The 25,352-nt window shown below is 38.4% G+C and overlaps 1 protein-coding gene across 6 annotated transcripts in view; it reads right to left on the reverse strand.

Annotated features, from left to right (window-relative positions):
• VEGFC (vascular endothelial growth factor C) overlaps positions 1-25,352 on the reverse strand; it is a 134,107-nt gene that overhangs the window by 21,729 nt on the left and 87,026 nt on the right. For 4 of the 6 annotated variants that reach the window (XM_037897567.2, XM_037897571.2, XM_007067074.4 and 1 more), the window contains 2 exons: positions 11,182-11,395; positions 7,683-7,873 (listed from right to left, as the gene is read on the reverse strand). In XM_037897567.2, coding sequence (XP_037753495.1) covers positions 7,683-7,873; positions 11,182-11,395 — 405 coding nt within the window. Of the gene's footprint in view, positions 1-7,682; positions 7,874-11,181; positions 11,396-18,237; positions 18,330-24,485; positions 24,607-25,352 lie in introns of those variants that run through there. The other 2 variants (XM_043546016.1, XM_037897569.2) reach the window with 2 other exon arrangements.

Raw genomic sequence — 25,352 nt, forward strand, 5'->3', positions numbered from 1 at the left:
ACATTCGTCTTTGTAATTTATAATATGTTAATTATTTTTGGGTGAAATCAAACAGATTGGCTGGTAATCCCTTATCAAAATTGGCTTTTTCGGTCCAGATACCTAGTGCACACCACTACAAAGCAATTATGAGTGTAAGATAGCCTTTACAGTGTGTCATAACCAGGGGTGAAAGTAAATTAAAGGACTTACCGGTATGCCGGAGTCCTGAGTAGGGGGCGTGGCCTCAACTGGAAGAGGTGTGGCCTGAACCGGAAGAGGCAGGGCCTTAAATCCCTGGGCCCTTTAAATCTTGATTTAAAGGGCTTGGGGCTCCAACTGTGGTAGTGGCAGCTGGGAGCCCCGGAGCTTGGGGGCGATTTAAAGGGCCCAGGGCTCCAGCTGCTGCTACCGCAGTGGAGCCCTGGGCCCTTTAAATCACTGAGGAGCCCGGAGGGCTCCCAGCTGCCACCGCTACCCTGGAGCTCTGGGCTCTGGCAGAGCTTTAAAGGGCCTGGGGCTCCTCTGTGGTAGCGTCTGCTGGAGCTCCGAGCCCTTTAAATCCCTGCCTGAGCCCTGCTGCCCGAGCCCTAGGGTAGTGGCAGCCGGGCTTCGTCGGGAATTTAAAGGGCCCCGGGGCTCCAGCCACCGCTACCGCCCCGGCCCTATAAATCCCCTCCGGAGCCCCGCTGCTGCTACCCCAGGGCTTCGGCAGCACGGCTCCAGCAGGGATTTAAAGGGCCTGGGCAGTAGCAGCGGCTGGAGCCCCGGGGCCCTTTAAATGCCCGCCAGAGCCTCACCGCGACTACCCCAGGGCTCGGGCAGCAGGGCTCAGGCGGGGATTTAAAGGGCTCGGGGCTCTGGCAGCCGCTACTGCTCCGGTCCTTTAAATCCCCACTGGAGCCCTTCCACCGCTATCCCAGGGCTTTAAATTGCCGTCCAGGAAAGCCAGTCGCAGTACGGCGCAGTACGGGTCTTGCTGGTACGCCGTACCAGGGCGTACTGGCTTACTTTAACCTCTGGTCATAACTTAATTTTACTTAGCAGGTATAGTGTGTCATAACTTAATTTTTCACCTTTTAAAAATAAAATCCTAATGTTTCAGCACCAGGCCTCTTAATTTTTTAAATGGGAAACAAAGCTGGGTACAAAATATTATCTGGCTGACAATATTAAGATTTCTAGGAAATCAGCAGAATTAGCCATTGATAAATTATTTCATTATCATTATGGAAAGCTTTCAAAAGTGCCAGACAAATGCTGAATATTTATAGCTATATTTACAGGAATTTACCATTAAGATTTGTACAAATGTAGTTTATAGTAAACCCTCACTGTCCCTTGTTTTTACAACCATTATTGCAAAATGAACTGGCGGAAGAGTACAAAATCAACAAAAATCTAGCCAAATACTTGAAAATATATTAACAAACAAAAGAGTGAAACATAGGAACGGTCACACCAGAGCAGATCATTGATTCATTTAATCCAGGACTCTACCAGATAAAGGAAAAAGACCTATATCTGGCTGTGCCAGGGTTGCCACCCCTAGGTACAGGTTTCTGTCAGTACATTGCTGTCTGTGGGAGGTCTGAGGTAGTGGCCAAAGAACACTTCAGTCCTACCCTTTACAGGACGTTAAAATCCAAAGCAAATCAGGAACCAAAAAAACCACAACTCAAAACAGGGTCAATCCAACAAGCTTTTGGTGGGACCCCTTTTTCTATTCAGGGCTTGTCTCAAAACACTACATGTTCAGCTGCTCCCCCTGGGCCTGGCTGTCCCTTCTGGCAGGGGCATACCCGGCTGGCAAGCTAGCTCCCGCTCTGGGCTGCAATCAGGCTCCTCTCCCATCAAGAGTAGCTGCCTCTGTTCTCCTTCCTGGTCAGCCCTGAACTGCATTAAGTTCTCCTCCTTTTAGCTCCCCTTGCCATGCCTCACATTTACTGTAGGTGTATGCCAACTGGGTCTTGGTTAGTCTCTAAGGTGCCACAAGTACTCCTTTTCTTTTTGCGAATACAGACTAACACGGCTGTTACTCTGAAACCTGAAATATTTCATATTATTATCCATTTTCCATATGTCTCCATTTTTGTAATATTTAATATCTGGGATCAAAGCATATGTATAAAAGCACTTTAAAGTTAATAGACGGTACCACATATTATTTATTCTGGAATTTTTGATGGGCTGGTACTTTACGTACATCTGGATAAAAAATATCTGGCTTAATTTTCAATGTTTGTCTTTCATTATATTATATTCTCATATGCTTATTTTATAGCCTACAATTAAATAATATATTATCATAGCGGTGTATAGTCAACTGATTGAAATCACCTCCTGTGAATGTTCTCTAGACATTGGTCTTTTTGATTGAGATCAAGTGAAGAATAAGTTTAATATTTGATACATCTGCTATATCCTGCAATGGCAATGGATAGATCTGATAGTCTCTTCCATCTTTAACTTCTGTTATCTTATTTACATATGTAAAGAAGGTAAATAGAATAGTTGAATATGTCAAACTACACTTTATTTCCAAAGCATAACAGCCAGATAAACAGATCAGAGATTTCTTTCAAAGAATTTGGAGATAGCTCTAATTTAAATAGCAAGTATATTTACCTCAAGCATAATCAGTAATGTGTATTCTGTGCCATAACCCAAAAGCAATCCTCGCAGCCAAAACTGGCAGCACTGGCCTGCCTTCACCTAACCCTTGCACTCCTGGAGTGCAAGCAGTCAAATGATGGCAGATTCCTCTGTGTGTTTTACAGTTGGAAAGAGGATTCTTGCACTTTCTCCTTTCCTGAACATTTACACTGGAGAAGCCATAATTTGGCCTATAATTTTAAAAGATACAAACATAAGAATATTGCCCATCATTTCCTAAAAAGGATGGTTCAATTTAATTTAAAAGCTCAAACAAGTTCAAAACCAAGGTGTGGCTGAATGATCCTGAACAAAAAGACTCTGAAGAAACTTAACCAAATTATAAATTTACACATGAAAGTAAACTTTACTATATACTCAAAAGTTTTACCCTCCAGAATTCTTAAATCCTGTCCATGATCCAGTAGGTATCTGATATAAATAAATGTAAACACTTTTCTCTTTTTAAACCATCATTTAATCAATCATTTAAGATAGTATGGCCTAGTGGATAGAGTGCTGAACTGGGATTCAGGAGACCTAATTTCTATTCCCAGCTCTGCTATTGACCTGCTACGGTAAGTCTACACTGCAGCAGATGCGGGCCTCCCATCCCATACACAGGCTGGCATGCTAAAAATAGCAGTGTGATGTTGCAGCTTGAGCTCTCTAATCTTGGGAATCAGGTGGGTTTGAGAGCCCAAGCTCCAGCCTAAGCTGCAATGTCCACACTACTATTTTTAGCATGATAGCTTGAGCCCTGCTAACAATAGATCAAGCCCTGCTAGCGTGAGTCTATCTACCCAAGCTGGGAGGATCGTTCTGTGACAAGTCATGTCACTGCTCTGTGCCTCAGTTTCCCCATCTGTAAACCTGGGATGACGACACTGGTCTCGTTTGTAAAGCATTTGGAGATCTATGAAAATCACAACATCAAGCCACAAAACACAAATGTCCAGAGTCACCAAATGACACACTATTTTTAATAATACCTAACTCTTGCAGGTCTGAAATTACAATAAAGAACTTTTGGATGAGAACAAGGGTAAGACTATGATCAGAGAACCTATATAACCATCGATGTGATTGTAATAGAAATGCTTTTCAAATGCTTTTCAAGGAACACAGGTTTTATATCTATTTGTATAGTTTTTGAAATCTTTAAAAACAAGGGAGTAGATTCTGTACCTACACCTCTTGAGAAGGTGCAGCCAAGGTAGGGCAGGGTAAAGTACAATAATAAAAAGAATCCCCAACTGCCTCTCCAGAAAAGCTATCAAAATCCAAATAGAGGCAACAATTAATATATTTTCCACACATCAATCTTTATTTAAGTCTTGTATTTCTGAGTCACTGTCTGGTCAACTATTTATATCCAAACTACCTTGAGATAATGCCATTCTTTCTGGTACGTGCAAATTAACATTGTGACCAGTGATTTCTGATACAATCGCAGCTGAGGCCCTCACCTTAAGGCGATGCTTTGTGTAAATTTATCCTTTCCCTCTTGCACGAAGCACCGCATTTATGTAGTTTGCCCCCCGCATCCCGATTTGTATTAATGGGACTATGTTTTTCTGATGGATTGTGGTTTATTTTGGCAGCTTTCCTGCCAAGTAATTGACTCTCTGTTTCCGTGAGTTGTGATCTGTACACTTCCTAAATTGACACTATAGGCTTAAAGTACAGGCCAAGTATTCCAGTGTAACTGAGAGCAGAATTTGGCTAGAAAGCTTTCCAGCAAGAGGACAAAAGTTTGTTTGGTTCAAAAAAAAGAAAAAAACCCCATCCTTTCTATAGTACAAATGAGGAAAATAAATCGTAATTTGGTGAAATATAGTTCATTCTTTTATGATTACCTAAATTGCCTTTAGGTCATATCTCTCTCTTTTGAAAAATTACATTGAATTTTGTGGGTAACATATAAACTGATAACAGTGAAAAAAATCAAGTCAAATGATGCATTTAACTTCTGTTAATATATTAGCTTTCATTATGCCACCTTTTGTAATTTAAATCATCTTACACTGTAAACTATCATTATCAAAATGTCAAAAGAAAACTTATTGACTTTGTATTGATACAATAGCCAATATTAACATTACTTACTAAATCATTATTTTTGTCAGACTAAACAGAAAAACATACATGGGAAAAACAGGCCCATAGTTCATAAATGACTCAAGCATTCTTCTGATGCATACATCTCCAAACTGTGCATCTGAACATAATGTAAGTCTCAAATATTGCAAGCAACTTCAAGCTGGTAGCATGTTTCCTGTGAGAATAGTTCCTCAAAAATGTATTTCAAACTATTTTGAGAAATGTTTTCCCTTGCGAGATTATTACTGTAGTCATGAAATTAAACGATTTAGAACTTTATGGTCACTTCCACTTCAATGATCAGAGAGAAACCAAGAATTGCAGGTCTTGCCAGCAAAGGCACAAAATGGGGAAAGATGTCAGTAGTCCCAACCTTCCTTGAAGAAGTGCCTTTGTGGACATTTTGGCTGAGATGTAGGCAGCTTAGACTGGGGGACTGGTTGCTTTTCCACCAGATTCTGCTGTCTCAGTCTAGGGAGTACAGCAATTTAATTGCTGTTGCATCACCCAGATGCTATGGAAATAAATACTTTATAAAATGAATAAATTAATAAAAAGTCAGTTTCTTCACTGGACAAGCAACCATCATCAAACTTAAGATGTTACTGAATGACAGAAATTAGAGAAGGAAAAGGTCTACTGTATTAAGTTACCTAGTCCAGGGGTTCTCACACATTTTCATGTTGTGGACCACATCTGAATAAAGAAATTGTCTTGTGGACCATCTCCCCTCCTATCTGTATAATCTCCCTGTGGCAACTACTTTTGTGGGAAAAGTGATATCAGGAAAGGGTATATGTATCTTTAGCTGACTTTTCATCTTCAGTGTCCAGTTATTGGCCCTAAACACTGGAATTCATTTCACATTGGTCTGTAAGACTCATCTGTTTTTTCATGCTTTCCTGAGTGGCAATGGTAGTTTATCCTCAGGAATACCATTGGGGATCTACTATGGCAACTGGTGTGATGGCTTTTATGGAAATCAAACAATGTATAGCAAATAGAACAATTTTTCTTATTCATTTGGGAAATTATAAGAGAAGGAGGAGTGAAAAAAATGTGAGTGGCATCTGAAATTTTACAGTGTCGTCGTCTGAATTGAGATCCGATAGCCTTTTGTCGGATGTTCTCTTTGCTCATTTCATTGCAATATAGCAATGTTGAACCACTGTTGCATGGCTTCAATATGATCATTTTCAGGTGAGCAAAAATGAAAAAAATAAGGCTGTATTACGGTCTCTTCCTATAAAAAGAAGACTTCTGAAACTCGCTGGTCCTGGAAGTCACATGTACCATGTCTAAGGAATTTTGCCAATGACTTCATTCAATAGGAGGAGGATAGGAACCTAAATGATGAAGTTCCTTGGCTTTGTGGAATAGGTAACCAAAAAACCCCCCAAAACCCAACCCCACCCACCATCCGGTCCTATTTTTTTTTTGTTTAAGCAAGGCTTTATTTAGTTCTGGTGAGTCCACCCCCCAAGAGCCTTCTGTCTTTAGTTCTGATATTTCCTTAACTGTTCATGTCAAGTCCCCCCAAAGACATTTTTCACCTCTTAAAAGGCTACTTTGTTAAGATCTTGAAAAATGAGGTTGCTCCACTGACATCAATGGACTGGTGCCTATGTACCGCAGCTGAGAATCTGGCCCTGAATTTGGAAATCTGAGCTATATACTATAACTACATATGCATTAGCCGATCTCTTATTCAGGTAAGCAGGACTTGGCAAAAACACATATTTGAGATAGTAGCTACTAAAAGATTGAAGCACACGTTTCTGAAGTTATAGCAGTGTGACGATATATCATTTGTATCTCTCAACCAGCTGGAAGAACTCTGGCTTTGAAATAACAGTTGTTTTCTTTTTTTAAACTGTTTGACTTGAACCATCCCAGTGTGGCTGTCTAGCAAGCTAGAGTAGCTCACATTCTGCATTGGAAATCCTTGGTAGAATGTACAATTTCAGACCAGTATGTTTGCAAAAAGGCTTTCGGGACTGAGATAAGATTATGAACATTTATCTTTTCCTCATTGACTCTTCTCTCCCTTTCCCTAATCCTTTCCTTAGCTGGGCTGTACACTAAGCAGTTTCATGCTAAGGAATCCTACTCGCATCAGCTGCCACTACACAGCTGCTTCTGCTGTGCTAGGGCTCCAATTGTGCAGTATTTCATCTAAAATGGAACTAGGTGATAAAGGAGATTATATTAACACTAAAATTAGATCATCCTCATTTAGAGCACCCACAAAGAAAAGAGAGAGAGAGAGAGACTACCAAAGGAAAAACACACACAGCTGATCTGAGAAGATGACAATAGTGAATGGCTATTTGGGAGGCTGCTTAACTATGCTGCTCAATGATGGGATGTGTAATTGTTATAGTTGCACATAACAGTATTTAATTTTAGCTTTTTTTCCTTTAAAAAACCCTAGAAATTACAGTAAAAATCCAACTACGTTAAACAAATGTTATTTAAGTTGGCAAGTCAAGCACTTGAAAGTTAAGTGTCCATGCAATCTCAATTCTGCCCTCTTGCATGTACAGTATGATACAGTCTGTATTGAGATGATCACATACTATTTTTTCTACAGCACTCCTATCTCATCTAGTGCATAGTGGGACACACCTGGAGGTAGGATTAAGGTTGCATGGGCAATTGCAAATCTGGCATTTCATAACTTTCAAGTGCTTGACTTTGCACTAATTTCTTAATTTCTTTTAACATAGTTTCTCCCCACTCCTTATGTCATTAATTATTCTTAGCTGCACAGTATATAAAGGTAACATAGTTCTGGAAACAATGTGTGTTCAAATGAATAATAAATTGAAATAAAATTAGATTCTGGGATATGTTTTTCCATGTAGCAATACGTTAAAATGCATAACTATCCATTTACTTGATATGTAAAGACAACTCACAATATAACTGGAATAAGAACCTACCGTTTTGCTGATGTAACTTGTGCTGATATTCATACATTGCAGCCCCTCACTATTGCAGCAACCTCCACATCTGTAGATGGACACACATGGGGGTTTAAAGAAGGTGTTTGTTGTTGCTCCAAACTCTTTCCCCACATCTACACACACCTCGCGTGGCATGCACTGAGTTTTCCTCCATTCATTATCAATACCTGCCAAGTTATAGGGAAGTTCATATGTTATAATGCAGCTAGTTAAAATAAGAACAACATTCCACCATATATTAACAGCAACTTGCTTATGTTTGGAATCAGACTAGCATGTGACTTTGTGTATTAGATTCTTGATTCAATGAAATACACATTTCTTTAGAGAAACTGAATTCTCTCTGCAGTAACTTTCCAGAATCCCATGGCAGTGCTGCCAGGGAGCAGAGCCACAGTGGAACCACTGGGATCCTCGTAAACATTCCCAAAGTCTAGGTAGATCTCAGGATATCCAAAGATTTCAGAGAGATTTCCATGTGCAGTTTCCTATCCCTATGTGGCAATATCTGCAGAGGAGAATCATCTGGCCCTGAGTAACAAACACTTCAGGATTTGGACCACACAGTATGTTAAAAAGCATGTTTGATTTGTGTCCTGTACTATTAAAGTGACAAATATTTAATTGGATGTTCATTTACTTTTGTAAACTACAGAGCGCTCTCTCTATGCTTTTCCAATGCAAAAAAAGAAAATTACAGGGCAATATTTTATACCTTCTTCCTTAAACTTAAATTCTAATTCCGCTAGGTCCTTAGATATTGATTGGATTTTCTGGCTGGGCATTTCTGCCAAATTGCAATTGTGCACAGCTGAGACCTCATCATTAAAAAATGATGTAACTTGCCTCACAACAGCCCTGTTCCTGTCTTGGAGCCAGGTTCTGTTAGGTTGCTTTCTGTCTCAAAGAAGAACTAACATTACACCTCTTACCTAATCAATTCCTCCTCTAAAAATTCAATTCAAACCCACCTACTGTATTGTAAATTTTACTCTTCATCTTATAAGTTCTACAACTTCCCACCAAAAAACCTATAAAGTAGGGCTGTTGATAGGAGTTAACTCATGCAATTAAGTAAAAAATTAATCACATTTAAAAAAATTAATCATGATTAATCACAGTTTTAATTGCACTGTTAAACAACAGAATACCAACTGAAATTTATTAAATATTTTGGATGTTTTTCTACATTTTCATCTATGTTGTATTCTGTGTTGTAACTGAAATCAAAGTGTATATTATTTTTTATTATAAATATTTGCACTGTAAAAATGACAAAAGAAATAGTATTTTTCAATTCACCTCATACAAGTACTGTAGTGAAATCTTTGTCGTGAAAGTGCAACTTACAAATGTACATTTTTGTGTTACATAACTCCACTCAAAAATAAAAACAATGTAAAATTTTAGAGCCTGCCAGTCCACTCAGTCCTACTTCTTGTTCAGCCAATCGCTCAGACAAACAAGTTTGTTTACATTTACAGGAGATAATGCTGTCTGCTTCTTATTTACAATGTCACCTGAAAGTGAGAACAGGCATTTACATGGCACTTTTGTAGAACGGCACTTCTGCAAGGTATTTTATGCATCAGATATGCTAAACATTTGTATGCCCTTTCATGCTTCGGCCATCATTCCAGAGGACATGCTTCCATTCTGATGAAGCTCATTAAAAAAATGAGTAAATTAAATTTGTGACTGAACTCCTTGGGGGGAGAATCGTATGTCCCTTGCTCTGTTTTACCCACATTCTGCCATATAGTTCATGTTATAGCAGTCTTGGATGATGACCCAGTATGTTGTTCATTTTAAGAACACTTTCACTGCAGATTTGACAAAATGCAAAGTAGGTACCAATGTGAGATTTCTAAAGATAGCTACAGCACTTGACCCAAGGTTTAAGAATCTGAGAGGGAAACGGTGTGGAGCATGTTTTCAGAAGTCTTAAAAGAGCAACACTCTGATGTGGAAACTACAGAACCTGAACCACCAAAAAAGAAAATCAACCTTCTGCAGGTGGCACCTGGCTCAGATGATGAAATGAACATGTGTCGGTCCGCTCTGCTTTTGATTGTTATCGAGCAGAACCAGTCATCAGCATGGACACATGTCCCCTGGAATGGTGGTTGAAGCATGAAGGGACATATGAATTTTTAGCGCATCTGGCATGTAAATATCTTGCAACGCCGACTACAACAGTGCCATGAGAACACCTGTTCTCAATTTCAGGTGATATTGTAAATAAGAAGCGGGCAGCATTATCTCCTGCAAATGTAAACAAACTTGTTTGTCTTAGTGATTGGCTGAACAAGAAATAGGACTGAGTGGACTTGTAGGCTCTAAAATTTTACTTTGTTTTATTTTTGAATGCAGTTTTTTTTGTACATAATTCTGTATTTGTAAGTTCAGCTTTCATGATAAAGAGATTGCACTACAGTACTTGTATTAGGTGAATTGAAAAATACTATTTCTTTTGTTTTTTTTAAAGTGCAAATACTTGTAAGCAAAATTAAATATAAACTGAGCACTATACACTTTGTATTCTGTGTTGTTATTCTATTATGGTTTCACAGCGCGATTAATTTTTTTAATTGCTTGACAGCCCTACCATAAAGTAATTTATTTTCAGGCAGAATGATAAAAAAAAAGAATTCTGTTAATATCCATTAATGCTTCAACTGGTCTGTTGTAATGTTATAAACATACTTTACCAATCAAAATAAGCCACACCAAAGTGTGCATTACTTGGCTACTCCAGGTGGTTGAAGATCCTTTGCCATGAGCCTCCCAGTGCATCTGAGGCACACATCAATAGCTGAATAATGCATACATTATTCTGGGTTATAGCTTAATTGAACAAAATGAGGGGGAAAAAGACAAATATTTGCTTTTTTCCCCCTAGTGGGGACATTCTTTGGGAGTCCCCTATTACTGCCTTCTTACTTCCTGCAAAGTCTTCAAAGTCCCAGCATAGCAGAGATTTTTTCCAACTGAGGACTTTTGGATTTAATTTCAGATATTTGCTGTACTGTACTATCTGAAAATGGTGCTAACACCTCCTTCTGCATCAGTGTACACCTCATGCATCCCACTGAGTTAGCAAAACGTATAACAGAAAAAAATAGCCATAAGGATTAGTTTCTTTCATTATGGAAGCGTCTAAAGCAGTGCTTAATTTGTGCCAGAGCTTGCCAGGGCTGAGCCCTGGCACCTGTAGGCTTGGCAGTTCATAGCCCTGGCACCTCTGGACTTGCCACGTCAGTTATGAAAATAAGAAAAATTGCTGAGCCCTGGCACCTCTTTCATTACAAATTAAGCACTGGTCTAAAGGTCCTAATTTATGCACTAATACAAATCAAAGGCCTTAGCCGTTTTTATTTTCAGTGCTTAGATTTTAAAATGTTTTTGACACAACTGACATTTCTTCAGATTTTGATTTACAGTATTTGATAAATTTTTTATTTCCTGAACTTACTTTTCAAGATCTCTGCATTATAATGTGCTGCTGCAAATTTTACTGAATCATCTGATCTTGGGTCGAAGCTGGAGTGTTCCCTGTTGTGTTGCCAGCCCCCTTTCCTCAACTGACATTTGAACATTTTCCAATACTCTGGGTAAAGTACTGTCATGAGTTCATCCACACTGGACACAGACCGCAACTGCTCTTCCAGCTCTTTGCTTGCATGAGCCTGTTAAAGAAACATGCAAGATTAATTACTTTCTGCATTGCACAAATTTTGCTGTAAATTAGTTTGTTGAACAGCTAAGCTTTTCTAAAATCAAGTCTCCCCCTTAAGAATCTTCTTGCGAAAAAGTCTTCACTAGTGTTGTTCTGTAAAGTTCTGTAAAGTCTTACTGCAATGCCTTTCTCTCATCACTAATTCTTACTCAACCATATTGTTAAAGATAAGTATTATTCATTTGAGAAAAGGGTTGCAGAAGTAAACCCTTGCATGATACAATTTGGAGGTTAAGGCAATGTATTACATTTTGTATTATGGATAACCAAATGATTTTTAAATAACATTTTTAATTTTTCACACAGAATTAGACAGATTTTATTATTATATGTATATTACCTAGCATCATGTAACATTAAAAAGGATGAGCGCAAGTAAAATTTTGTATGTTTTCCCAAAATGTCATGAAAGCAAAAAATGATGAAAGTGCAAAAATGGGTGAAAATGAAATCAGATAATTTTTGAAAATTGGTTTTTATAATTTTGTACATCCTTAGGGACCGATCCTGCAGACACTTGCTATAGAGCATAGTGTTTACTATTGTGAATAGTTCAATTGAAGCCAATGAAACTATTCATAGTAGTAAACACTATATTTGGTAACAAGTTATTGTAGGATCAGCCCTATCTTGTAATTCTCTATTTGGTAAATATCAATTTTTCCCATTCCAAATATAAATGAGATATGAACATAGGTATTTTTAAAACAATCTTGTTTTGGGTCAATCATGAGTTTGCCACAAGCTCCATGTAGGGGCCACTGTGATTTTCCATTGTCTCAAATGCAGACTGTGAAAGAGATGAGGACTGTTACATTCTGCCTTGTGATTCCCATCGTGTTGCAGGGGGAACATGCACCCCACCACCATACATCACGCAGAAAACGTACCTGGTCAACACTCCATCCATTCCCCGCCCACTCGTACTCACATGCGCAATGATGGTGGAGAAAACCACACATAATGGTTCTCTGGAAGTTGCCGTCTCCCCAGATGCAGCTACCCACAGTATGGGTATCTAGTACAGGAGAGGGAGGGATGTCTTAACAATTCCTCACGCATGGGCATGCAGGAATGGCCACAGTGTGGCCCTTCGACAGCAATATTAGAGACAACATAAGCAGTGTTCATTAACTACTGCTTCTGCACATATAAATACATACACATACACTAACTATTGTCTTCTGCATTCCAGCAAGAAATGACCACATTAAAAAAATATTGGTGACGAAATAGGTAGTTTAAAAATAATATATCCCTATCAGAGTCTAACAATTTTAAACAGGCCAAATTTATTTTTTATCCTAACCTGCACAATTTTGACATGGATGCTTTTAGGTGTCTGTGACGACAAGTAGTATTAATTTTAGCAATGAATATGGCTTACATAAATTGGCTGCAAGATTTAGTCATGAATTAATTTCTGTATGTAAACAAACTAAAGACTATTACATAATACGAAATATTTTATTCCCTGCACAGTTCCAAAATATTGCTCTCAATGTTGCCAACTCTCGTGATTTTATTGTCAGTCTTGCAATATTTATTGCTTTACTTAAAACCCCAGGTCTTGGAGCTGACAAACTCATCTTCCATTACAAAACAAAACAAAACAGAACCTTCTAGCCTTCCAGGCAGCAGAGAAACCCCTGAAGTGAGCACACTCTAAGGGCTCAGAAATCAAGAAGTCAAATAAAAGAACCCTTTTTTAAATCTCATGATTTTTTTGGAGGCCTGACTCATGATTTTTGAATGGCCTGTACAATTACTAGCAGGAATAATATACATGATACAAAGATTTCATATATACTGAAAAACCCTTTGTCACTGAATGAATGAGAACGTTAGTCTTATTTATTCTTCATTACAAGAGATATGAAGTATTCTCCCCCTTTCTTCCCTCCATCGGGGACCAGCTCTAATTGCTACGCATGCCACCAACCCCTAGGAGCAGCAGCAAAGCCTGAGTGCCCTTAAAGGGGCTGGGACCCAGCTCCTCCTATAATGTAGACATTCTGGACCTCGCAGGATCCTAGAGCCTGGGCTCCAGACTGAGCCCAAACGTTTACATAGCAATTAAACAGCCCCTTAGCACGAGCCCAAGTCAGCTGATGTGGGCCAGCCTTGGGTATCTGCAGTGTAGACATACCCAAAGTTACCTGAAATAAAATAGATGCTGTTCTGAAGGAATTCAAGTATGAAATTGTAGAACTACTAACAGTGAGTGATATGTAACCTGTCATTTAAATCAGCTTCTGTACCTGATTACTGGAGGATCTGGATGCTAGCCAGATCACTGGAAAATGTGACACCAATTTTTAAAGAAGGGTCCAGAGGGAATCCTAGCAACTGAAGGCCGGTAAGCCTAACTTCAGTACCAGGCAAATTGGTTGAAACGACAGTAAAGACCAGAATTAATAGACACATAGATTAACACAATTTGTTGGGGAAGAAAGAGTCAACAAGGCTTTTGCAAAGGGAAATCATGCCTCACAAATCCATTAGAATTCTTTGAGAGGGTCAACAAATATGCGGACAAGGGTGATCCAGTGGATATAGTGTACTTGGATTTCCCGAAAGCCTTTGAGAAGGTCCTTCACCAAAGGCTTTAAACCAAAGTAAGCAGTCACGGGATAAGAGGAGAGGTCCTCTCATAGATCATTTATTTTTATCCTTTTTTTCCCGTCTTTTAAAAAGTTTCTGGTCAGTTTGCAGAATGGACAGAGGTAAATAGTTGTTTCCTTCAGAGATCTGTACTGGGAACAGTGCTATGCAACATATTCATAAATGATCCAGAAAGAGGGATAAACAGTGAGATGGCAAAATTTGCAGACAATACAAAATTACTCAAGGTAATTTAATCCAAAGCAGACTGTAAAGCGTTACAAAGGGATTTCTCAAAACTGTGTTACTGTGAAACAAAATGGCAGATGAAATTCAATGTTGATAAATGCAAAGTAATGCACTTTGGAAAACATTATCCCAACAATACATACAAAATGATGGGGTCTAAATTAGCTGTTAGCTAAATTAGCACTCAAGAAAGTGATCTTGGATTCATAGTGGATAGTTGTCTGAAAACATCCACTCAGTGTACAGAAGCAGTCAAAAAAGCTAACAATGTTAAGAACCATTAGGAAAGGGATAGATAAGAAGACAGAAAATATCATAATGCCACTATATAAATTCATGGTATGCCCACACCTGTGTGCAGTTCTGTTCACCCCATCTGAAAAAAAAATATAAGAATTGGAAAAGGTACACAGAAGGGCAACAAAAATGATTAAGGGTATGGAACAGCTCCGTATGAGGAGAGATTAAGAAGACTGGAACTTTTCAGCCTGGAAAAGAGACAACTAAGAAGGGATATGATAGAGGTCTATAAAATCATGAATGGTGTGGAGCAAGTGAACAAGGAAGTGTTATTCACTCCTTCACGATAACACCAGAACCAGGGGCCACTGAAATTAATAGGCAGTAAGTTTAAAACAAAAGGAAGTCCTTCATCACACAACACACAGTCAATCTGTGGAATTTGTAGCCAGGGGACGTTGTGAAGGCCAAAGCTATAGTGAGGTTAAAAAAAGGAATGAGATAAGTTCATGGACATCAGGTCCATCAATGGCTATTACCCAAGATGGTCAGGGATACAACCACAAGTTCTGGGTATCCCTAGCCTCTGACTGTCAGAAACTGGGAGTGGACAACAGAGATGGATCACTCAATGATTGCTTGTTCTGTTCATTCCCGCTGAAGCACCTGGAATTGGCTCCTGTCAGAAGACAGGATACTGGGATGAGCAGACCGTTGGTCTGACCCAATATGGGCGTTATGATGTTCTCATAATCAATGCAAGATCCGTCACCTATAAACAATACACCAACAAACAATCAGCAATGAAGTACCCAAGATCACCTGCATCCTGGAGACTTGGCTGGATTACACTACAAGCCCTGTGCTAGCCCGCCTCCTCCCCACTTCCTCCAACTTGGTCTATCATATACCAAGATGAGACAGGAGGCACTGCATTCATTTTCGCTTCAAACATCAAATTGTAAAAAGTTACCTCAGGTAATAAAAGGACTTCTAAATTCGTTTTTCTAGCACAAGGGTGGGCAAATTTTTTGGCCTGAGTGCCACATTTGGTTATGGAAATTGTATGGGGGCCATGAATGCTCATGAAACTTGGGGTTGGGATGCGGGAGAGGGTGAGGACTCTGGCTGGGGGTGCAGGGTCTGGGGTGGGGCTAGAAATGAGGAGTTCAGGGAGCAGGAAGGGGCTCCGGGCTGGGGCAGGGGGTTGGGGTGTGGGTGGGTGTGTATGTGAGGTCTCCAGCTGGGGGTGTGGCCTCTGGAGTGGAGATAAGGGGTTGGAGGTGCACGAGGGTGCTCCACGCTGGGACTGAAGGGTTCGGAGGGGGAGGGATCAGGACTGGGGCACGGAAACGGCTCAGGGGTGCAGGCTCTGGGCCGCACTTACCTTAAGCAGCTCCCAGAAGCAGCGGCATGTCCCCCCTTCATCTCCTACATGGAGGTGCGGCCAAGCGGCTCTAAGCGCCGCCCTGTCCACAGGCACCACCCCTGCAGCTCCCATTGGCTGTGGTTCTAAGCCAATAGGAGCTGCGTGGGTGGCACCTGAGGCTGGGGCAGCGTGCAGAGCTGGGGGATTGATCTAAGTTACGCAATTTCAGCTACATGAATAACGTAGCTGAAGTCAACGTACTTAGATTGACTTACCACGGTGTCTTCACCGCGGTGAGTTAACTGCTGCTGCTCCTCTGTTGACTCTGCCTGCGTCTCTCGTGGCGCTGGAGTACAGGGGTCGATGGGAGAGCGCTCAGCATCGATTTATCGCGTCTGGACTAGATGCGATAAATCGATCCCCGCTGGATCGATCGCTGCCCGCTGATCAGACAGTTAGTGAAGACATACCCTTAGGTTTGTAGTATAGATATACCCTTAGAAAGTCACCCTGGTTCACTTACATTCAGAAGTTTATCTCTGTATACCCATACTACTGAGAAAAGAAGACTGAGGGGGAACCTCAAAACAGCCTTTAACATATTTCAAGACTCTTATAATGAGGACGGTGACTGGGTGGATTTGATTTAAATCACTGCTCAGGAAGACTCTATTTAATCAGGGTTTTCTACAGAAACGTGCATTCTTGTTGGTTGTTATAACCTTAATACATATTCTTCACAACTCAGAGATTGATATAGGTTTCATTTTTAGAAGATACACACTATACATTTTTGAACAGTGATTTATTTTGAAAACTGTTCAGATTAGTTTTATAGCTATATCAGAAAATGAATGATTTGGTTATTTCATTTACCAAAGGTAATTGAAGCAGATATTTATGAAGTCATTGGGAGGTGAATTATCTCCAGTTCAACAGGTTAATCATTAATATTTGGAGGATTTTCTTGCCTTGTTGTATTAGGAGGAGAACATCACCAGAGAGACATGTAAATGGTTTTGTTTAACTAAAACAACGTTAAATATTTTGGATTTTTTTCTTCAACAGCAAACATATAATATCTTAACAAAAAAGCATACGTCCCTCGCTTCTCACATTTATCTCCAGAGTTCTTCTCTTTGTCCAGATCTATTCTGCCCCCAACAATCTTCTATTCACTGAAATTTTTGAAACTTTGTACTTTTAGAGAGAGGTAAGGGATTGATTCTGTGTACACAAATTTTCAGAGGGACAATAGAGTTGAGGTCTGTTATTTCTCACATCTATGTATTATTTTAAAACATTTTTGCTGTTAACAAGCATGTAACCTCTGGAGACACAAATCCACACTTTGAGAACTGCAAAATTAGCATCTCTGATGGTATCTTCTAGACTGAACACTGAGATCCATTGGGTAGATAGAAAGATTAACATAAATAATCTATACAGAAGCCTGTGGAACCTCATAAGATTGGGTCCCTAATCTATGAACTATTGGAACTCACTTACAAAACTTTTCTTAAACATTACATGAATATATTGTCTCATACTATAGAATTAGAATTTATAATCCCTATTCCATGATGAGATAGTTTTAATTAAGTTACATGATAGCTCAAAGATATCTGTAGATCGGTTTTTTCCTCAAAAAAATCCAATTTAAATTTAAAAAAATCCATTTTTTTTAAATCATTGATTTTTATCCACCCTGGATGGTGACCAACTGTTCTCCAAATCCACTTAAGGTAGGACAAGAAGTAATGGACTTAATATGCGGCAAAGGAATTTACGTTAGATATTGGAGAAACTTTCTAACTATGGGGTAGTTAAGTGCTAGAATAGAATAGCTGCTACGGAATCCTCTTAATTGAAAGTTTTTAAGAACAGGCATGACAAACACCGGTCAGGGATGTTCTAGGTCACTTGGTTCTGCGGCAGCACAGCTGGCTGGACTAGATGACCTCTTGAGGTCCCTTCCAGCTCTACATTTCTATGATTCTGTCAAGAGCTAGAAATGCAATGTGTGTCTGAAACTTAAAATCTACAGAAATGGATTGCTTAATATTACAGCTCCAATTGCCAGAGAAAGTTGCGTATTCGCTCCTGATAAGTATAATTTTCAAGTCCTGATCTAAGATAATATTGTGAAATATTGTTTTAAAAATGCATTTCCTCATGGATTTTCCAGAAGGCCATGTGTACTGTTAATGTAATAGTGTTTACAATTTAAAGTGTTCATGTAAAGGAGAACATAATGAAGCATGCACACATTTTTCAAATGTAGGCAAAAGGAAAAAACAATATATTTATAAGATGCAGTACATATTTACCGCAAAATGAAGTCTTGATGGAGAAGAAGAATACGATCTTGATGTTTGCTGAGGAAGTGCAACAAGATTATTCCAATATAACTGCCCAAATTCTAGGAGAGTGATTAAAATAGATTCACAGGGAGTATATACGCATTTTCAGTATAGCAGAGGGAAGTTTCTAGTGCACTATACCTAGTTTATTCTATAAATAACCCATGAAACTGGGCCTACAATTGTCTTAGTTGCAAGTGAGTAATTAGAATGACCACGGAATCAGTTTTTTTCTTAGGAATCACTCGCTATTGAGCTTAATTAATGAACACACTTCCCTTTAAAGCAACTGATGTTTTAAGTCAGTTTTACAAGTACAATGTAGGGAACCTATTCAGTCACTAGAGGGCTTTTGCTATTTCTTCTCTTCAGCCTGACAAGGGAAGAAAGAATGGAAGCAAGGGTGAATAGCAAGGTACACATATTGTACTCAGTATTGTAACCAGAGCCCTCCTAAGCACCACTAACAATTTAGAGGAGAAAGAAAAGGAAGGTTGTCTATTTATTGCTGGTATGTGTCTGCAAATGTATTTCAAAATGTGTGTTGATCTCTCCTTGCTGCAGTCATTATTAACCTGTAAAAGGCATGAGTTTTGAACTGCGGCAAATTAGGCAAGTATTTATAACTGGTTCATGTTGAATGAGACAATTAGAGGCATTAATGACCTATGTAGAAATTTAATTCTGGCAGAGCAATCAAACAGATGCTACTGCCAAATTGTACACACAACTAAATCTTAATTTCCACTTGATTAAATGAGGGCATCAACTGCATTTCTAACAGTAATTGAATAGGCCAAGGAACCCTGAGTTGGAATATACTGACAACTATATTTGATAACGGAAAAAGTATTCAGTATAAAAAAAATTAAATAAATGAATTTTTTTAGAGCCAGAACTATAAAAGCAGTTCTAACTGATGTCTGGACATTTGCAAAAATCTACATATACTGGTTTTGGTTAATTAATCTAATAAACCAGCTAACTCTTTTTTTATCTAGGCTCTTTGTTCTGCTTTTGGTTGTACATCTGCTTGTACATAGTGCATACCAGAAACGATACTTTTAAATCTCTAAATAGTTTGGCTTCATGAAAATCAACATCATAATAACTGTTCCGGAAAGCGTAACATGAAAAAAACAAAAATAAAAAAGAAACCAAGTAAGAACAGAAATGTACTGTAAATTAATGAATAGAGCCCTTATGTTTAACAGTGTTATGCTAGGTCAGATTAACAAGGTTTGGAAGTGATTAAAGTTTGGATATTTGATTACTTACACCATACTAGTTATTCTCAAATGAACTTTTAGATGTAATCCTAAATTTAAAATAAAACCATTGTACTAAACATAACAACTGTTATGTTGCCATAAAATAACATAACATTATCAAGCTATTTAGATAAAGGCAATTCTAAAACAGTGAGGGCCAGACTGTGACTTCTGATTTATTAAGCAGTCCGCTGATTTCAGTAGGAGCCACTTGCACGCAACAGAGGGTAGGGCCCAGCCCTAGCTCCTAGATGGGAGGGGAGAATACTACCTATATACACCATGCTTTCCTTTCTCTTTCTATTATGTAAATGAGTCAGTTAAGTCCAAGGAAACATTTCACTGACCCGTCCTAAAATACTCAGGCCAGCCCTGGGCATAGTTGTGTGATCACACTGAATAGGAGCTGGTTACATTTTGGAGGCAAAGCCTGAAAAATTCTTTCACTGATAAATCTTTACAACGTCAGGAGTGACTGTGCGGAGTGGAACAATTCCTCAAAATACAGAAGTATGAGCAGGAAATCCCACAAGAAGATGCTCACTTCATTTCTTTTAATCTACATGGTTTATTGAGGAGTAAGGGAGAAAAGGGCTCTAAATGAATCAAATGACAAATCCTCTCCTTCTAAATAAAGTAACAAAGCGTAGTAAATAAACTATCCCTCACAGTAAATTACTTATAGACCTACCTATCTATATTTCTACAGTTCTTATCACTCTGGTATCTTAGTGGCATTGTGAAACAGGAAAGTATATGGCTTGATTTCTTATTCCAAAGCTGTTATATAATTACCTACATTTTGGAAAACTTTTTGTTCTGTAAAATAGATGTATTTCATAATGTGGTATTCCAACTCCGTAGTATGTTAAATATTTCATAAAATTATAGTTAACAGAAAAACAATATCTGGAAGGTTAAAAAAATCTATAAACAAAATTAAGTTTATAACATGTTTTCCCATGCTTTACATTTACAGTTTCTTTTATGTATCCCTTATATCCTTCTCTAATATCAAAGGTCAAAATACTTAATATTTGGCAGAGACTACGACACATAATTGATGGTGCAACATGCAATAATAATACTTAATGCATCTGCTGTGCTTATAGTTGTCAGCACATTGGATTTTCAAGGCTTTTCTTAATAGGAAAATTCTGGCTCTAAAGCAATCCATTTTAATGTACTTGTATACCACATTTATTGACCAATTGAAATATATTAAAAAAGCATGTAATTAATTTAGCATAGTGAAGCAAACATAGGTAGTGTGCAAATAAATGGAAATATTCCTAAAGAAGGCTGTGTGTAAACATTTCTCTTGCATAATCTTTTAGATTATTGCAATTTATATGTATTTTCCACTAGAATTTTGATGTGATTAATGTCAGTGAAATGAAAATACAATAATTCCAACTGAAGAAAAATCTGAACCATATACTATGACTAAAAATCAACTTTGCTATATGCTACTTATATTCAAGTTGAATATGATAGGCCTGATTTTGATCTCACATCTATTTAGCACTAGTATAATTTAACTGATTTCCAAAATTGCAAAACTCCTTTTTATTAATTTTAAACACTGTAATTTTGTGTGGTTCTTTACAGAACTCAGAAGATGGCATCCTGATTCTGGTCTCATGCTAATTTAAATCAGGAATAACACTAAGGAAGTCAATTGGACTATACCAAGGTACAGCTGATATAAGTGAGATCAGTACCAGACCCACTGTCCCTACACCAAAGAGCTTAAAACCACATCAAACAAACAAGAAAACATAGAAAACAAAGGAAATTATAGAAAAGGAAGTGAAAAAAGGCTAAAATAAATATGATATGAATTGCATTATACTGTAAATGAGCTTTATACATTCTGATATTTTTAACACTGAGAATGAGGTAGAGAAAAGGGAAATGAATAGAGGTTAAAGGTGGAAAGAAAAGCAAAATAATTGAATTTGAGGAGGGATCTGAAGAAAGAGAGAGTGAAAGTCTGACACACAGGAAGAAGGATATAACATGAAGATGAAACAAAATGAAAAGGCCTGCAAAAGTTTTATTTCTAAATGAAAAAGTACACAAATCCTTTTGCTTAAAAAAAAAGAGAGATAGTTGATAATCCTGCATGAAACTATTCCTATCCTCAGTTATTTAATTTATCTGCATGGTTTACGTATTCTACATAATTAAGTATCTGAAGAATACAGCTGGTTGGGAAACAGAATTTCCCTTCCACAGGAAATTCTGATATTTTGAAATTTCTTTTGCCCCTAATAAGAACAAATATTAGAAATTTTTAAATTTACTGCAAAATGAAAGTTCTGAAATATTTTGTTTTGGCAACATTGAAATGAACTGAACATTTTGTTTCAATAAGGTCAAAATGTTTTGTTTAAATTTAATAATTTTGTCATACACACACACACCCCACAAGTCAAAATGATAAAATCAAAACAAAATGTTTTGACCTTATCAAAACAAAACATTTCAATAATTTCCCATCAAAATTTTTGACAAAATAGATATGTTCCCATTAAATATTTCAAATTGGCAATTCCTGAAAGCAAACTGTTCCACTAGAAAATTTTCAGCCAACTCTACTGAAGAGTTATTATAGTCTGTGAACGTAATCAGTAATAGCATCCAAATGCCCTTGAAAGATATCTGGATTATTTTATAGTTATGAATTATTTTCTCATAAGGTGCTGTCTTCATCACAGTCTAGATGTAGTCTAATTCTGAGGATAGAAAATTATCAATCACCAAAACCAGAATCTGTTTTAAATATAGCTATATAAGTGATATAAAGAAGCATTAACAAACTGAAGAAGTGTTGTCACAGTGCTTGAATCCAGACACATCTCAGTTCTTCTCAGAACACTGACCCCCAGTTTATGACCCTGAGACAAATTCTACTCCGATTTACATCAGTGTAAATCTGATCTAAATTTACTGTGCAGTTAAGACTGACTAAATGAGAACTGAATTTGTACTCCTGTATGCAACATTGTAGGTTGAGATTTTACCATAACTAGATTGATTCAAATCATATTTAAAATATGGCTTTGAAAATGACATACTGTAAGCTTCTTTTGTTTATTAACCTATTGACAGTAATGCTTTCTGTCAATATTTACCAATAAATCATTTTATCACCTATAATATTTTAATTTAGGTATTGTTTGAAGTTATAGCTTTCTGTTGCTTCATGTTATTCTAATTATCCAACAGTGCCTTAAGGGTGAATGTTTGGATCAAATAACTTTGACAGAGAAGTATGTATATATCCCACATGCAGGTGTGTTAAGTAATCTTGGGCAAGCAATTTAACTTCTCAGTACTTCCGTTTCCCCCCTCCTTTGTGAATCACTTTGAAACCTATGTATTTCAGTTTTTCTCTATGTAGGACTCATTGCAGCAGCCATCTTTTTCCTCCCCTACTTCAGTAAACAAGAAAAGTTCTATCTGAGAACTCTGAGAATCATTAATTACCAATACAGATGGACTCACAAAAAGTCTTTTACGGGAGACAAACTTGATATTTTATTTATAAGACTAAATTATCTTGATGAATATGTTACCAAGATAGAAGGGTGACTGGATAATGTGAACAATGTGAGCAAACAGTGAGTGGAAGAATTGAATCCACTCTTGTAAAACACTGCACAGTGTGTGACAGGCTTATAAAAAAAGATGGGAAACCAAATCTGTGTGTGGAAAATACCTAAACCCTTGGAATTCCTACAAAAAAGAAAAGTCCGGAAGCAAATTCCTTCCATATTGATTTGGAAGCACAAGATGAACTGAAGTAGCTAAATTCTATAGTAGTCCTGCCAAATGGTCTGCTATACAAGAAAATACAATTACAGTATTGCTACAATTTTAGATTACAGAGACAGAGAGACTCTTAGTTACAGCTAGGGGAAAGAAGGAGACCTAACATTTCAAGGAAACGAAATTTTAATTTTCCTAGATGTTAGCTAAACCATACATTCTCACAGGAGAGAGCTGGAGGCTAAAATTTCCGGGTGTTATATCATCTCTCCATTAGTGCAGTATCTGAGCATCTCTCAAGTAAAATCGATTAGCAGCAATGAAGTCCCTAGTGGACTTCACAGAATTTCTGTCTCTTCTCCCTTTTCAGGGTAAAAACTCTGCTTGGGGTAATTTTTTGTTACTGTTAGTTTCTGTTTGGTTGACCAAGTCTATTTGGGGATGAAGGCAGAAGGAATATCAGTGTTGTGAGTGTCATACTGGGCATGCTGGAAAGCCTTCATTAAAAAGGTAGGTTCTGCAGCATTTCCTAAAGATGGTCAGTCTCTGGATTTGTTTCACCTGTCTGGAAGTTCCTCCCATATTGATCCCTTAGACTGCGGCTGTTTTGTCCCAGCCCTCAGGCACTTTTGTCTGGTCTTTGTGATCTGCATTGTTCTAAAGCAATGCAACTGTCAGGGACGTTCACAGAACAAAATTAATTCTTTAGTGTAAACAGGGCTTGATTTATTAATTGATTTGATGATTAGGACCAAGCCCTTAAACTAGTAACAGAAATGAACTGGGAATCAGTGCAGAGACCAGAGCATGGGCTTTAACTGCTCACGGCAGCTTAAACCATGGAGAAGGGGGCAGCCATGTTCTGTATCAGCTGGATCTATGCATTATTTTCACATTCAGCTTCAGATACAGTGAATTACAGTAATCCCATCTGGAGGTCATAAGTGCATGGATCACTTTGGCCAGGTCCTTGTTTAGGAGAAAGCGGCAAAGTTTCCTAGCAAGCTGGAGGTGAAAGAAGGCATTTTTGGATGCCCAGTGGATGGCCTTCTCCATGTTGAGTTTAAGTCAGCTGCTCTGCATTCAAAAGTTGATCTCATTTTGACATCTTAATAGTGAACATAATTGCATCAGTGGAGAATGATACACACAGATAAGCGTCATTACCATATTCTTGCCAGCTGAATCCATGGTATTTCACTACCTCTCCAAATGGTTTAATGTAGATGTAGAAAATAATGGGAGATAGGGGGGATCTCTCTGGGATCTTGCAGGTCTGCCCATTGGAAAGGAAGAGCAGTTATCCATCACCATTCTCGGAGTTCTGCTAGACAGGAAAGATGGGAATCACTGTAGTGCTGTGCTATCTACTCCTGCTATGCCACATAGGTGGCTAACAGTGTCTTGTGGTCCACTACGTCAAAAGCTGCGGAGAGCTCTAGGAGGATGGAGGGAGTTACTCACTTTTTGCAGTAACGATGGTTCTTCGAGTTGTATCCCCCATGGGTGCTCCACGAAAGGTGTGTCTGTGTCCCTACGCCTCTGATCGAAGATTTTAGATAGCAGCATCTGTCCGGCCCGCACATGCACTCTCCCGGTCTCATGCCTTGCCTCGAGGCTATCTAACGCTGAATGGGCAAATCACTCAGTTCCTTCTCTATTGCAGAGCCCCATATTGAGAACTCCAAAATAGAGGGAAGAGGGCGGGCTGTAGAGCACCCATAGGGGGACACATCTCGAAAAACCATTGTTACTGCACAAGGTGAGTAACTCTCTCTTCTTCTTCGAGTAGTGTCCCTATTGTTGCTCCGCTAGAGGTGACTCCACAGCAGTATCCCGATGGAGGACTGGGGCTTCAGAGTCGAGTCTAGTAATGACATCAACACTGTGCAGATGAAGATGGCATTGGAAGCTGAGTGTTGTGTAAGTGCATCGTGTTCTGTGAAGGTATGAGTAAACGCCCAAGTTGCTGCCCTGCATAATTCTGAGATGAGGACATTTCTGACGAATGACACATAGGTGGAAATGGATCTC

This window comes from Chelonia mydas, chromosome 4, assembly GCF_015237465.2.
Source record: "Chelonia mydas isolate rCheMyd1 chromosome 4, rCheMyd1.pri.v2, whole genome shotgun sequence".
Classification (NCBI taxonomy): Eukaryota; Metazoa; Chordata; order Testudines; family Cheloniidae; genus Chelonia; species Chelonia mydas.